The following is a 13,936-nucleotide window of genomic DNA, read 5'->3' as shown; positions in this document are numbered from 1 at the left end:
TTAGCATCTAACTTGGAAAATGGGAAATTCTCAAGCCATTTGCTGCTGGAGATGCTGGTATTAAAAATAATGTCTGTGATGTGTGGTTTTTTTGATTGTTGGTGTGTTTTAGAAAGCAAATCCAACTTCTAGTGAGCCTCTGAAGAAGGGTCTTGTTGATACAAAGTTAATTCCTATGTTCATAGTAGAGACTTCATGCCAGGTTCCAAGTGGTTGGAAAATACATTATAAATATGCATTTATAGCTTTTGCAACCAAGGATAAGTGATGCTTGAATTCACTTGGGCACCTGGGTGGTTCTTTGGGTTAAGCCTCTGCCTTGAGCTCAGGTCATGGTCTTACGGTCCTGGGATCAAGCCCCACATCAGGCTCTCTGCTCAGTGGGGAGCCTGCTTTCCTCTCTCTCTGCCTGCCTCTCTGCCTACTTGTGATATCTCTCTTTCTGTCAAATAAATAAATAAAATCTTAAAAAAAAAATACATGATGAAATGCAGAATTATTCACAAAGCTGATTCAGTACTCATTAAGAGTATGAAGATAAATCGTCTCCCTATAGGGCGTCCTGTGTATCCTGCTGCCTCTGAGATAATCTCCCTGGGACCATCTGTAACAGAGTAAACTGACCAAGCTTCAGACAGAAGTTCCCACTGAATTACTGGGTTTGGCCATTAACTTCCACAGTTTAGTTGTGTTTATCTCTGGTTGCAAAAATTTCATATTCCAATTTGTGTCAAATTTTGCAGAAAGTGGCCTTTCTAAACATTTTAGAGAAAACCGTTAGGACTCTCATTTGGCACCACGGCTCTGAGACAGATGCTTCCTGAGCCCAGTACCATGCACTTGTTGGACACATGGGGAATGTGTGCTGAGTGAATTCTCAAGTGGGAAAACACTTGGGACAGCCCCTTCTATTCTACAGGGAACCGTGGCATGTGAGGCATTACAGCCAAGGTTCCACCACGGTTGTGCTATGGCCAGGCTATGCCAGAACTAGGCTCGGTTGATGACAACAGAGGGGCAGCTCTGTTTTCTCAGCCTCCCCGCACAGTACCCAAGGTCGCATTCCTGCAGCCTATTGTCCTAGTCTTCTGAAAGGGGACACGACTGTCACATAAGATAACCATGCTTCCCCAGAGTCAACCGAAAGGCAATAGGAGTTCATTAAAGCGGTTGTGGTGGTTGCCTTTTTGCCAGTACTGATTCTTTCTTGTCCCTTTCTCCTGCAGGGGGTGGTCGGAGGCGTCATGATTGTCACTCCTAACAACATCATGTTTGACCCTCACAAGTCGGATCCCCTGGTCATTGAGAATGGTTGCGAGGAGTATGGCCTCATTTGCCCCATGGAAGAGGTGGTTTCCATTGCTCTCTACAATGACATTTCCCACATGAAGATCAAAGACGCCCTGCCATCGTAAGAAAGATTTCTTTGTTTACCAAACAAACAAACCTCAGGTGTTCGGAGAATTACATGCAAGTAAAAAGTGAGGGCATTGGCAGGAGTGAGAGATTGTGTAGAGGTGACTCTTGAGGGCAGAGGATGGGTGCAGTAAATTTTTTTTAAAAATGGACAAGTGAGAGGAAATGGAGATAAAGGGAAAGGTTGCACATACACAAATGAAAGGAGAAAAACAAAAATGCCAGGGCATTAAAATGGTATTTCTTTTTCTTTTTTTTCTAAGAAGTAATGCATATTCTTTATGAATTAAGGAAAGAAGAAATGAAGTTTCTCTGAAAAAGTGTTAGTCAGGTTAGCAATCAGAGAATAGTGTTTTCCTCTCCGTTGAGTTGTCAAGCAGGGTTAGGTTCTTCTCATTCAAAGTCTAGGATAGGCAGTCTTCCCACCTCACCTTCTCCCTTAATCCTGCACGGAGCGAGCTTGGCCTGGACCGCGTGGAGGCCAAACCACCCTCCGTGGTGTGAAGAGGGAGGAATAGTGGTCTGTTTGTCTCTGAAAAGTAGGTGAATATTAACCTTAGGCTTGATTATTTTGCCTTTTTTGATTAAAAAAGGAGAGAGAGAGAGAGAGAGAAGGAAGCTCCCCATGAGAAAACAGAAAGAGTGTTAAGAAAACTCAGGGAATTGATTTAGAGGGATGGTTGGACTCTTACTGCCACTTTGTTAGCATTTTTATCTCTCTGTGTCCGCTAGAAGTAAAAATCTTTAGAAACCCTCAGTGATAGGAAGGTTGAGGGAAAGCAGTGGGTCCTAATTGTGCAGGGTAAACTAGCCCCTGGGACTTAGGAAAAGAAGGGAAGGTAGTTAGAGAACTAACCCGGACACAAAGTCCTTAGGGGTTTATACCAGCAGGAATCCCTGGACTCTGACAGTCCTTGGCACCTGACCCCGCCTTGGCTCTTACCCGACTCCAGGCCACTGAAGCTAGAACAGAGCACAAGCACTGAAGTAGCTTCTAAATTCTGCCAGAAGTGTCCAAGTGAGAGCATAGGCGGAGTGGCAGGCCAGGCAGTTCTGCCTGAAGACTAAGTCTTGGAGCCACATTGCCTGGGTGGCCCTGGCTCTGCCACTCATGGCTCCATGACCTGCCCGCGTTTCTCAGTCCTGAGCCTCGTTTTTCTAATCTGTTAAATGGAATGAATAGTATTCTTCAGCTTATAGGGCTGTTTTAAGAACTAAATGTATTGATACGCCCAGACTCTTAGAAAATAGTGTGACACCTACCAAGTATAAGCTGTTATCACGTGAACCTTTCGTTCATCTCGGAAACCGTGATCATCGTTCTGGGATTCTCATTGTCCGTGCAGTTGAGGCTTCTCCTTCATCTTAGTGCATGGCTCTTGAGCGGCAAGGATATGAAGAGGAGTGGCTCCTGGCCTCTGTCCTGGAGGAGCCTGCAGTCTGCTGGGCACAAGAGACAGCTGGGGAGAAGTGATAATTGTGTCGTGTGCACAGAAGGGCACCCAGTGTCCCATGCGGACCTCTGTGAGGGAGCGGCCAGCTGCCTTGGACTCTCAGTCAGCAGAGAAGAGGACATGAGGGATTGGTTCCGGGACTAAGGAATGAACATTAGGTTCTCTGAGGCAAGAGGAAAGATGTGAATGAAGAAACCTATAGTTCAGTTTAGAAGTGGATGGCCAGGCAGGAGAGTATTTTTGGTGGCTTCTAATGGAGGCATATCTCTGGCACATCCTTGGTTCAGGACGTTAAGGATTCCTTTTAATAATAAAAAAGGAAGGTACGTCTTTACAGAAAGATTTCCCTCATTGGGAGACAGGGTTTAACGACCTGGGGCACAGGGTTAATGCTGTAGCTGGAGGGAGAGAGAAGAGTGAAGAATTGGCTCGTACCGTGTTCAGTTTATTTCCGAATGGTGTAGATTCCTGCTTTGGATGTAAGTGTGTGAAGAAGACTTTTCAGTCTAGAGAACAGTTTGTGCACCAATGGGCAAAATAGAATGTGCGGTGGGATTGGTGTGATATAAAATTAGTAGTGACTTCAGCACTCCAACAATTCTTTAAAAGTTAAAAATAGGTTCAAATTTCATTATTGCTAGAAGTTGTCTGGTAAAACAAGAAGTACAAATGATCTGGGCACTTGGGTGGCTCAGTGGGTTAAAGCCACTGCCTTCGGCTCAGGTCATGATCCCAGGGTCCTGGGATCAAGCCCCACATCAGGCTCTCTGCTCAGCAGGGAGTCTGCTTCCCCACCCTCACCCCCACCCCTGCCTGCTTCTCTGCCTACTTCTGATTTCTGTCTGTCAAATAAATAAATAAAATCTTTATTTAAAAAAAAAAAAGAAGTACAAATGATCTGACTGCAATATGCAAATCATTTTAAGAGTGTGTGTGTGTGTGTGTGTAAAATCTCCTCATCCTCCCCTTCACTCTTCGTATTTTGCGTGTGGGCTATTTCATAAGTCCAGCTGCCACAGACATATAATAGGAAGGGAACAACTGGAGGGATTACTGATCACCCTTGGGTGTCTGGCTGAGTCTAGAAAACATTAACAGTCATGCCAGTTGACTCCACTGTGTACTTTGCCCCAACAGTGCTTGGCAGTGATAGCATAAAAAACAGGTAAATTAATCCCCACTTGGACTGGGTAGATGAGGAGGAAGGGAGGGGTGGACAGGGTAATATAGGAGGCTGAGCAGAGTGCAGTCCCAACTGTTCATGGGAGCCAACTGGGCAGAGAAGGGAGAGATGAGGTGGGGTCTTGGATGTTCATGGAAGAAAGGTTGGTATTAACCAAGCGTGTGAAGAGCTGAGTTTCTATGCCACATTAAGTGTGGGGTCCTAAAATGGAAATTAGGACACATGACACTAGTTTTTTGTCTCTAGGATTGGAGCATCTTCCGTGTCTCCGGATGCTAGAGTTGGGTAGCACATTCTTGGGCATGCAGGTTCCTGCAGAGCAGAGACACTGTCGGAATCATTGTTTAGCATATGGCATGTAGGGGCTTGACAAATGCTTATTGAATTGAAATGAATTATGAACTAAAGAAGGTTTTCAAGCATCTGTCAGAGCCTAGCTATTATGTAGGCTTTAATTTGCTATTGGAAAAAGCATGGATGTTCCATGCATGTGATTTATAAAATAAGTCTGGGGGGATAGTCTTACAACTTGAGGACTTCCTGGTACTTTGTGGCTTTCTTGCCCTAGTTGTTGGACAGCCAGAGTAATAAAGTATTATCTGAACGTGATCTAGCCTTTTTAGGAAACAAAATTATTTCTGAAATCTAAAAATGTTCTTTTAAAAAAGAGTCTTTATATATCTGTGTTTAAACCCCAAATCAGTACTAAGGTAAGTACAAATACAGGTTATGCAAAATTGTGCCAGTCACGGCTCAAAGATTATATTTCCCGAGCATTTGTTTTAAACTTTGGAAAACATGTCTAATCAATATTCTTGTGTCATTCAGATCTGGGTAGAAAAGCATCTGTTGTTAAGGGACAGTATGTTTCAGCTGATAAACTGGTGCCCATTATCATAAAGTAAAATGGTATTGTTAAGAGTCAAGAAATTAAGAATTTTAACCTAAGTATTGTAAGAGCTTACTTGATTTTCTTTTCTATAAACTTTAAAGTGTAAAATGGAGCAAGTGCTGTATAGTCACTATACAGAGGACAAAGATTCTTGCATCTCCCTCAGGAGTAGAAGGAATCTGTTATTGGAAACATCAGGTCCAAGTGCTAAAACTCAAAGTTAGGGTTCAGGACTAGTAATTTATAAAATAGTTAAATGAGTAGCTACTCAGTCAATGAGCCATTCAGAATTAATGTAGTTGGTTTATATCCTATTTTATAAAAAGGAGCAGCTTTGAATACTTAAAGAATTTAGGTCATAGTACTAAAACATTTCCTTGGTCCTTTCCTTCGTGAATATCAGAAACATTGTTTCATCATTTAAAATCTGGGGATATCTATTCATGGACATGAAGTCATTTATGAACATGGTTCATATGAACATTTATGAACCATGTTCATAAATGACTTCAAAAATCATTCATGTCCTTCTAGTAGGATATGCAGCTCTCATGGTTCTTTGTTTTACCACTTCATGTGTATTTATTTATGTTTCATTTTTGAAGTCAATTTCTTGATTTCATTTCCTTATTCTGAAATCATTTCAACATAAATTTAAGTTGTGGTATATTTATGTTTTAGTTTTTGGTTGGGTTTTGTTTTAATTTTTGCCTTTCCTCCATTTTGTTTTTGGTTTTGTTTTTAACATTCCATGTGCACCCACCATTTTTCCCCCGACAGTGACCTACCTCAGGATCTTTGTCCTCTGTACAGGCCTGGAGAATGGGAAGACCTGGCTTCAGAAAAAGACATCAACCCCTTCAGTAAGTTCAAGTCTCTCACCAAGGAAAAACGGCAGCAGAATGGGGAGAGAAGCATCTCTTCGGATTCCAAATCAGTAAGACCTTTGGAGAAGTCAACAGAACACACATACATGAAGCCCTCAGATAGCTCTCTGTCAGGAAAGTTAGAGATTCTGGAATCTTCTACAGAGGCAACCAGTGGATCTACCACAGTGACTAAGGTCAGCAAGGAGCCTTCTGACACTCGTGCTGCATTTGAATCTATAGCCAAAGAAAATTCCCTTTTAGGGGAAGATGATGACTTTGTTGACTTGGAAGAACTTTCTTCTCAACCTGATAGTGGAATGGACAAAAGAGACACTTCAAAGGAGTGCCTTTCTCTTGACCCAAGAGAGATAAGGAAAGCTAAGTCCCACATCATCGGTTCTACTACAGAAATGCAGGTGCAGTCAGCCCTGAACTTTTCAGGAGCAGATAATGATGCCGAACTGAAGGAGACCCTAGATTTAGAAACCTGTGAGAAGCAAGATATAATGCCAGAGGTGGACAAGCAGTCTGGTTCCCCAGAAAGCCAGGTGGAAAACACACTGAACATACATGAAGATCTTGATAAAGTTAAACTCATTGAGTATTACCTTAATAAGAACAAAGAAGGGTCACAGTTAACTGAAAACTTGCAGAAGGCAGAATTAAGTGATGCCAAAAAGACTGAGCCAGTGGGAATAGATATTACCCTTAGTAGTTCTCTTCCCCAGGTGAGTGGTCCCCCAACTGAGGGCAGTAAGGAGCCAGATAAAACCTGGGTGAAAGACAGAGTGTCCCTCCCATTGCAACTGGCGTCTTCTACAGAAGAAAATGTGAATAAAGGGTCTTTAGACACCGCTTCAGAATCTACTCTGGACAACAGCTGTCAAGGCGCACAAATGGATAATAAGTCTGAAATTCAGCTGTGGCTCTTAAAGAGAATTCAGGTACCCATTGAAGGTAAGCCACTTCTCTTTAGTGTCTTTATATCCTGCTGTACAGTTGGTTTTCTGAAACTTGTGAATACAAGTAGAAATTAGGACAATTGTTTGAGAACAGTGTTCTCTCAGTAGACCGTATCTTTACTGATAACATTTATTGGGAAAAAACTTAGCATTATATAGTATCTATATAGAACTTGAACTGTGACCTAGATTTCTAGGTCAAAAGTAGTTTGTTTTTTAATTTCAAGGAACTTTCCTTTTCACCTTGAACTTTTAAATTTAAAGGGGTTTGAAGTGTTTTTTAAGATAATTCAGTGCTGGGGCACCTGGGTGGCTCAGTGGGTTGGGCCACTGCCTTTGGCTCGGGTCATGATCTCAGGGTCCTGGGATCGAGCCCCGCATCGGGCTCTCTGCTCTGTGCTGAGCCTGCTTCTCTCTCTGCCTCTGCCTGCCTCTCTGCCTACTTGTGATCTTTGTCTGTCTCTCTTTCTCTGTTAAATAAATAAATAAAATCTTAAAAAAAAAAAAAAGATAATCCAGTGCTAAGCCAAATTGCCTTATGGTGTAAGTGGGTCCTCAGTGTCATTCCTTGAGAGGTATCCTTGTGAAGTGCCACATTGTATGGGTTTTTATGCTTATTCCCAGCATGTTGCATCTTACGTGATGCAGAACCAACCAAAACTGCACTTGTCCTTTTTGTGCTAAAGAAGGTCTGGAAAATGTGATTAGTTCTAATATGATGGTGTTTCTGTCATACACTTTGATTTTTTGTCACTAAGAGGGGATTGGGAACTGTTCTTTACTAGTTGAAAGGTTTTACTTTCACCAGTATTGTCAATATTGAGGAAGGTTTTTTTTTTCCCATGTGTGATTCAGATATGCTTCCTTCAAAAGAGGAGAAAAGCAAGACTCCACCCATGTTTCTGTGCATTAAAGTAGGAAAGCCAATGAGAAAATCCTTTGCCACTCAGAGCGCAGCCATGGTCCAGCAGTATGGCAAACGAAGAAAGCAGCCAGAGTACTGGTTTGCTGTTCCTCGGGAAAGGTAATTGGGTGCTGAAATGGAAAATGTTGGACTACTAGATTCTGACTGCACCTTGGTTTTTTATTTTAGCTCTTTAAATAGTTAATCTTATTTTTGAATAAGACATTTGTCTTAATTGTATCTTTTAGAATTTCTAGGAGGACTTTTTTGACTCGTTTTCTGCTAATGAGTGGCTTCAGTTTAGCAAATTTGAGGTCATCTGTGCTGAAACCCTTTTATGACTTCCTACACAGTTGAATTTTAAATGAAGGAAGATTTAGATATTCTTAAGTGCTGGTAATTGGAAGAGAATAAAAGACTACTGTGGAACAGATCAAAACCTCTCTAAGGGCAGGAGAGAGGCATGGGTGCAATTCTTGAAGTGCTTATTATTCTAGGGAGCTAACGGTTGCTTTGGCCTTGAGGAGAGAGTCTCAGTGACTCAGCAGCTGAGACGACATGGGATCACCTGGCTGGGTCTGAGGGACTGTACCCTCTAGAAAGATTTGTATATTTAAAACTGCCAAAGAAGAAGTGTTACTGGTTATATGAGTCTAGGATGGTGGGCCCAGTGGTACAGAATTTTTTTAGTGGCACGTCATTAGGGACATCTTTATAATAGAAAATAGTTAGGAGATATTATTTTTAGGAAAAATTAAGTGTTTTCCTTTTGTATGTGTGGTAGAATAAAAATGTCTTTACAGAAGTCTTGCAGTTAGTTTTCAAAATTGTAAAACTCACATATCTTTCCTCTTTCTACCTAGTTGTTAACATTATCATCTGAGCAGACCTCTTGGCTAACAACCTGCCAAGAACTAATATACTCAGCAAACTTCCTTAGGCATGAACTGTTAATAAAGCAAAATTAAATTCCAAGCAAGGACACACCTTCTGGTTGATGAGTATCCAGAATAATTCTCATCAAGGGAGTTGCCCTGTTTTAATAAATTATAGTTTAACCTGAAAAATAGTTAGTATGATTTTAATTAATGAATTTGCCCATATCTGTTCCCTGTCTTAGATACAAAGCTGTGTTAACATGGACATTGACCAAAATTTTTGTTTATGTCTTATACTTTCCTACCCATGCCGGCAACTGCCACGGTGTTTCATGGAAACTTTCAGGATATTGGGGAGATTAAAAGGAAAATGAATGTCTTTTTTTATTTAGAAATGTTTAACAGAAGCAATGTTAAGTTTCGGAAGACCTGGTAAAATGAGAGTTCTAAAATCAAATTTCACAGTCAACAATTCTTTAGAGATTTGGGCCCACTCCTGATTTTTTAGATGAGGAAAACAAAGCACTGAAGCTTTCATCCATGTTGCTGGTGAGGTGGGCTTACAGAGTCAACCAGAAGAATCCCTTGTTATATGTATCACTTTTTCTTTGGGCACATGTATTATTTATAATATAAGGAAATTGTGGTTTTTAAATCTATTTTATTATCTTTAATGAAACCGTGCACACCAAGAACTTTTCTAGAATAATTATAGCAATCCCACCCACGCAGTTACTATATTACTATCATTTTTTAACCCAGAACAAATCTGTAATGTTGAAATACTTCTCTTTGATCTCTTATACAGGTGGTTTTTGTGGGCTTTTAATGTTTATTTATTTATTTTGAGAGAGGTGGGTAGGGGCAGAGGGAAAAGGAGAGGAGCTCAAGCAGGCTCTACGCTAGGCATGAGCCCAAGGTGGGGCTCTGTCTCAGGACCCTGAGATTATGACCTGAGCCAGAATCAGAAGTCCCACACTCAGGGGCATCTGGGTGGCTCAGTCAGATGAGTGCCTGCCTTCGGCTCAGGTCATGATCCCAGGGTCCTGGGATTGAGCCCCGCATTGGGCTCCCTGCTCAGCCGGGAGTCTGCTTCTCCTTTTCCCTCTGCCTGCCATTCTGCCTACTTACACTCTCTCTCTGTCAAATAAATAAATAAAATCTTTAAAAAAAAGAAAGAAAGAAAGAAAGAAAGAAAGAAAGAAGTCCCACACTCAACTGACTGAACCACCCCAGCACCCCTTGTGGCCTTTTTCAAGTAGGTCACTTCTTGAATTCCATTTTATTGTATTTTATAGTTTCTATGACTTGTGTCTTTGGCTAACCTGATAGACTTAGTTTTCTTTCTTAAAGTAATCATGCATTAACCAAGCATTTTCTGGGAGGCATTATATCTCACTGTGTTGTTGATGGATTTCTTTGTAGAGATGTTAGGAAATTTTTTTAAGATTTATTTATTTATTTATTTGACAGAGAAAGAGGGAGAGCACAAGCAGGGAGAGCAGCAGGCAGAAGGAAAGGGAGAAGCAGACTCCCCGCTGAGCAAAGGAGCCCGATGTGCGGCTCCATCCCAGGACCTGGGATTAGGACCTTGGCATCATGACCTGAGCCAAAGGCAGCCACTTAATGACTGAGTCCCCCAGGCACCCCGGAAATTTTTGTTTTAATTGCTCTTCCATACGTTTCCCTGTCTACCTACCCTACAGGAAGCCACATTTTAGTTAAGACTGGGAAAGATGGCGCAGTTCTATAGTTAATTCCCACCTAGAACTCCAAGTATAGAGTGAGAAATAAGAAAAGGTGGTTTTTATTTCCAGTTTATGAAAATCTTTTGGACTTCAGGCTCAACCAAGTCCTTGAGGAGCTAAGAACGTGACATGCAATGCTTTCCTTACCCGATGATCATTTCTTGATTCCCTTGCTATATCAAATGGAGCATTTCTACTTGCTTTTCTATTACTGGATCCCTGCATCCATTAGAGGTTCAGGAGCAGAGTGAAGTCCCCCTGGTAGTGGCTCCCTTTCAGGGTTAAAGTGTCCTCTCAAAGACCTTCCAGGTGTGGCGCCGTATTCTCAATGGAGGTCTCTCTCTCATTTCCTCCAGTGCATCGAAGCTTCTCGTCACAGGAGATAATATTCTCATGTCGACGTAGCTTCACAAGTGTGTTTCACTCTTCCTCTCTGTTGTTCCTGATATTTTTAAAACATATTTGTTCTTTCCCTTTTGTTATTATTACTAAGAAATTAACGCTACCAAAATATTTCCATCTTCACTTACAGCATGCCCTGTGGTTTCCAGGGTGCCACTGCCTAATGAATGGTCTCCCAAGTAAGAAAGTGGGGAGGGCAGGAGGCAGGGGAAGCAATCATATAGTTGCTCTTTAACATCTTTGTTGGGGTGTTCCCCCCTGCAATCCTTGTTACTCAATTCTAGATACAGAACTCCCTAACTACATAGTAACAGTTTTAAATTATCAGAAGATCTGACCACTGCGGATCCAGCAAAGCCAGTGGTTGGTTACCCGTTGCAGCCCCGTACGCTGCTACTTGAGACATGTGCGCATTGCCTGAGGACGAGGTGCCTGTCAGCTTGAAACCCTCCCTGCCTCGGTCGTCGCAGCTTCCAGATGCACACACTTCTCTTCAGTCAGCAGAGGACAGTAGTCTGCTGGGGAGATCTGCTTTGTCTGGGGCCTGGGACATCCAGCCTTTTCCTCCTCTCACTCTTGATGCTAATTTAAACTTGAGAACCGTGGATGGTCTCACCTTCTATTAATCATCTAGTATAGGATTTCTCAGCCTTGGCACTGTGGACATTTTGAGCTGTTTAATTCTTTGAGCGGATGTACTTTGCATTATGGGTTATTTAGCAGCATCTGTGACCTCTACCTCCCCAGCTGACAACTGAGAGAGTCTTCAGACATCACCTGGGGGAGGAGTTGTCGGAGGGACAAATGAATCTCACGCTGAGAACCACTGGTCAAGTATGAGACCATGAGACCGGGCCCATACACCATTCAGAAACTGATTATGAACCATAATAGCCAAATAATTTAGGGCTTTGACTGCTTAAAACTTTGTTATACCCAGTCATGTTCACTGTAATTTACTGATCTGCCTATGCTCTGTTTCCTTTACTCGACCCTAATTTTTTACAGAGAATTTCATTAAAATTTTTTAACTTAGTTATTAATCTATAGTTTTACATCTATAAAAACAAGACTGTTGCTCCTAAAGAAATAATTTATCTGGAAGGAAACCTGAAATTGATAGAATACAAAGGAGAAGGTCTGTGGTGTTGACAGGCATGTATTTTTGCCCCTTGACTCTGTACAAGTCTGTACTAGCAGCCGTCCTGGGTTTAAGAAGACAACCGTCTCATGCCCTGCCCTGGAGGGCATGTGGCGACTTGGGCTGCCCAGCTCTGACTCGTGGAATAGTGAGTCACAAAATCAGGCAGTGATGAATGAGAATCCCTAGGAATAGTGTGCCTTAGAAAGAGGTACTTTATCCATTTGAAACATAGTCTCTTAATTTGGAAAATGGGTCACTGTGGAGCATTAAGTAGTTAGATCATGTCTGAATACTTATTGAATGCATAGGACCAGGCAGGTGTTGGGTTAGTTCTAGATAAATAAGATTGGGAGTCTACCTTTAGAAGCTTATGAAAAGCTCTTGAAATAGTTCATAGTTCTTTTTAGAAACTTGAGAGGATTGTATTCCATAGATTTGGATACTGTTCTATGTGAAAAATGCAATTGTCTTTTTTCTTAATACTAAGAGATTATTTCTTTTTTAGTTTAATTTAATTTAATTTAATGAATTTATTTATTTACTTGACAAAGAGAGAGAGACTACAAGCAGGCAGAGAGAGGAAGGGTAGCAGGCTCCCCGCTGAGCAGAGAGCTCGATGCAGGGCTCGATTCCAGAACCCTGGGATCATGACCTGATCCAAAGGCAGAGGCCTTAACCCACTGAGCTACCCAGGCGCCCCTATTTCTTTTTTCAGAAAGAGCCAATAATTCCTGCTCATATTGAAACAGCCTTTTTTTTTTTTTAAAGGTTTTATTTATTTATTTATTTGCTTGAGAGAGAGAGAGCATGAGAGAGGGAAGAAGGTCAGAAGGAGAAGCAGACTCCCTGCAGAGCTGGGAGCCCAATGTGGGACTCAATCCTGGGACTCCAGGATCAGGACCTGAGCCACAGGCAGTTGCTTAACCAATTAAGCCACCCAGGCACCCTTGAAACATCTTTTTATCCTGAATTCCTTATGATCTCTACCTGTGAAGTGTTTTAGAGTAATTGATTTCATATTATCCAGCTTTTAAAATAAGATGGAATTAAATGGCAGGAACTCTGTAGAATTTGCCAAGTCATCCATAAATGTTAAATCCAAACTGAATTAATTGGTTAGTGTGATTCGTGTAATAAGTACGCTAACAAGAGAAATGAAAGGGAGAGCCTGTGGGTGTTTTAAAATTTTTTCATACTTGAAAATAATTATGCTACGGTAATCTTAGCTACACTTGAACATACAGGTATATTGTGGGGAGCAGAATTTATTTTGTAATCTGCTTTTTCCTGCACTTAATGTTATACACATTTTCTACATGAAATAGTATGTTATTATAGACATACGAACAGCATAGCACCCCTCATACATTCCCTGGATGATTTAATGATGCTCCTGCTTTGGATGTTAGGTGGTTCCAAATTTTTTTGCCATTAAAAGCAGTATTACATTAACCATCTTTATAAAATCCTTAAGATAGTCTTACCAATTCACGGGATATGTTTAGGGCTTGTGGAAGTGTGTGACAATTTGTATACCACCAGCATGAGTGTGCCCTTTTCTCCGTGTGATGGGAAATCTGTTATATGATTCTTTATCAGTTTGGTAACGAAGCAGATGCAGCTTTAAAATCGTTTTTGTTTTATTTTGTTTTAATGATTTTATTTATTTATTTATTTGGCAGAGAGAGAGCATAAGCAGGGGTTGCTGCTTATGCAGCACAGGCTCCACAGAGGGAGAGGGAGAAGAAACAGGCTCTCCACTGAGCAGGGAGCCCGATGTGGGGCTCGATCCCAGGACGCTGGGATCATGACGCTAGCCAAAGGCAGATGCTCAACCAACTGAGCCACCCAGGCGCCACTTTAAAATCATTTTTGTGGGCGCCTGGGTGGCTCAGTGGGTTAAGCCGCTGCCTTCGGCTCAGGTCATGATCTCAGGGTCCTGGGATCGAGTCCCGCATCAGGCTCTCTGCTCAGCGGGGAGCCTGCTTCCTCCTCTCTCTCTCTCTGCCTGCCTCTCCGACTACTTGTGATTTCTCTCTGTCAAATAAATAAATAAAATCTTTAAAAAAAAATAAAAATAAAAT

At 41.6% G+C, this 13,936-nt stretch overlaps 1 protein-coding gene across 10 annotated transcripts in view; it reads left to right on the top strand.

Moving 5' to 3' along the window:
* Window positions 1-13,936, top strand: part of NCOA7 (nuclear receptor coactivator 7) — a 160,318-nt gene that overhangs the window by 109,140 nt on the left and 37,242 nt on the right. For 9 of the 10 annotated variants that reach the window (XR_006602357.1, XR_006602358.1, XM_004740133.3 and 6 more), the window contains 3 exons: window positions 1,227-1,411; window positions 5,726-6,771; window positions 7,632-7,800. Coding sequence is in view for 8 of the 10 variants with exons in the window: in XM_004740133.3 (XP_004740190.1) it covers window positions 1,227-1,411; window positions 5,726-6,771; window positions 7,632-7,800 (1,400 nt within the window). In the remaining 2 variants the exon portion in view is untranslated. The remainder of the gene's footprint in view (window positions 1-1,226; window positions 1,412-5,725; window positions 6,772-7,631; window positions 7,801-13,936) is intronic. The other variant, XM_004740135.3, reaches the window with a different exon arrangement.

The sequence above is a fragment of the Mustela putorius genome, unplaced genomic scaffold, assembly GCF_011764305.1.
Source record: "Mustela putorius furo isolate JIRA1106 unplaced genomic scaffold, ASM1176430v1.1 tig00003863_pilon_pilon_pilon, whole genome shotgun sequence".
NCBI classification, from domain to species: Eukaryota; Metazoa; Chordata; class Mammalia; order Carnivora; family Mustelidae; genus Mustela; species Mustela putorius.
This window is presented reverse-complemented; position numbering and strand designations above follow the sequence as displayed.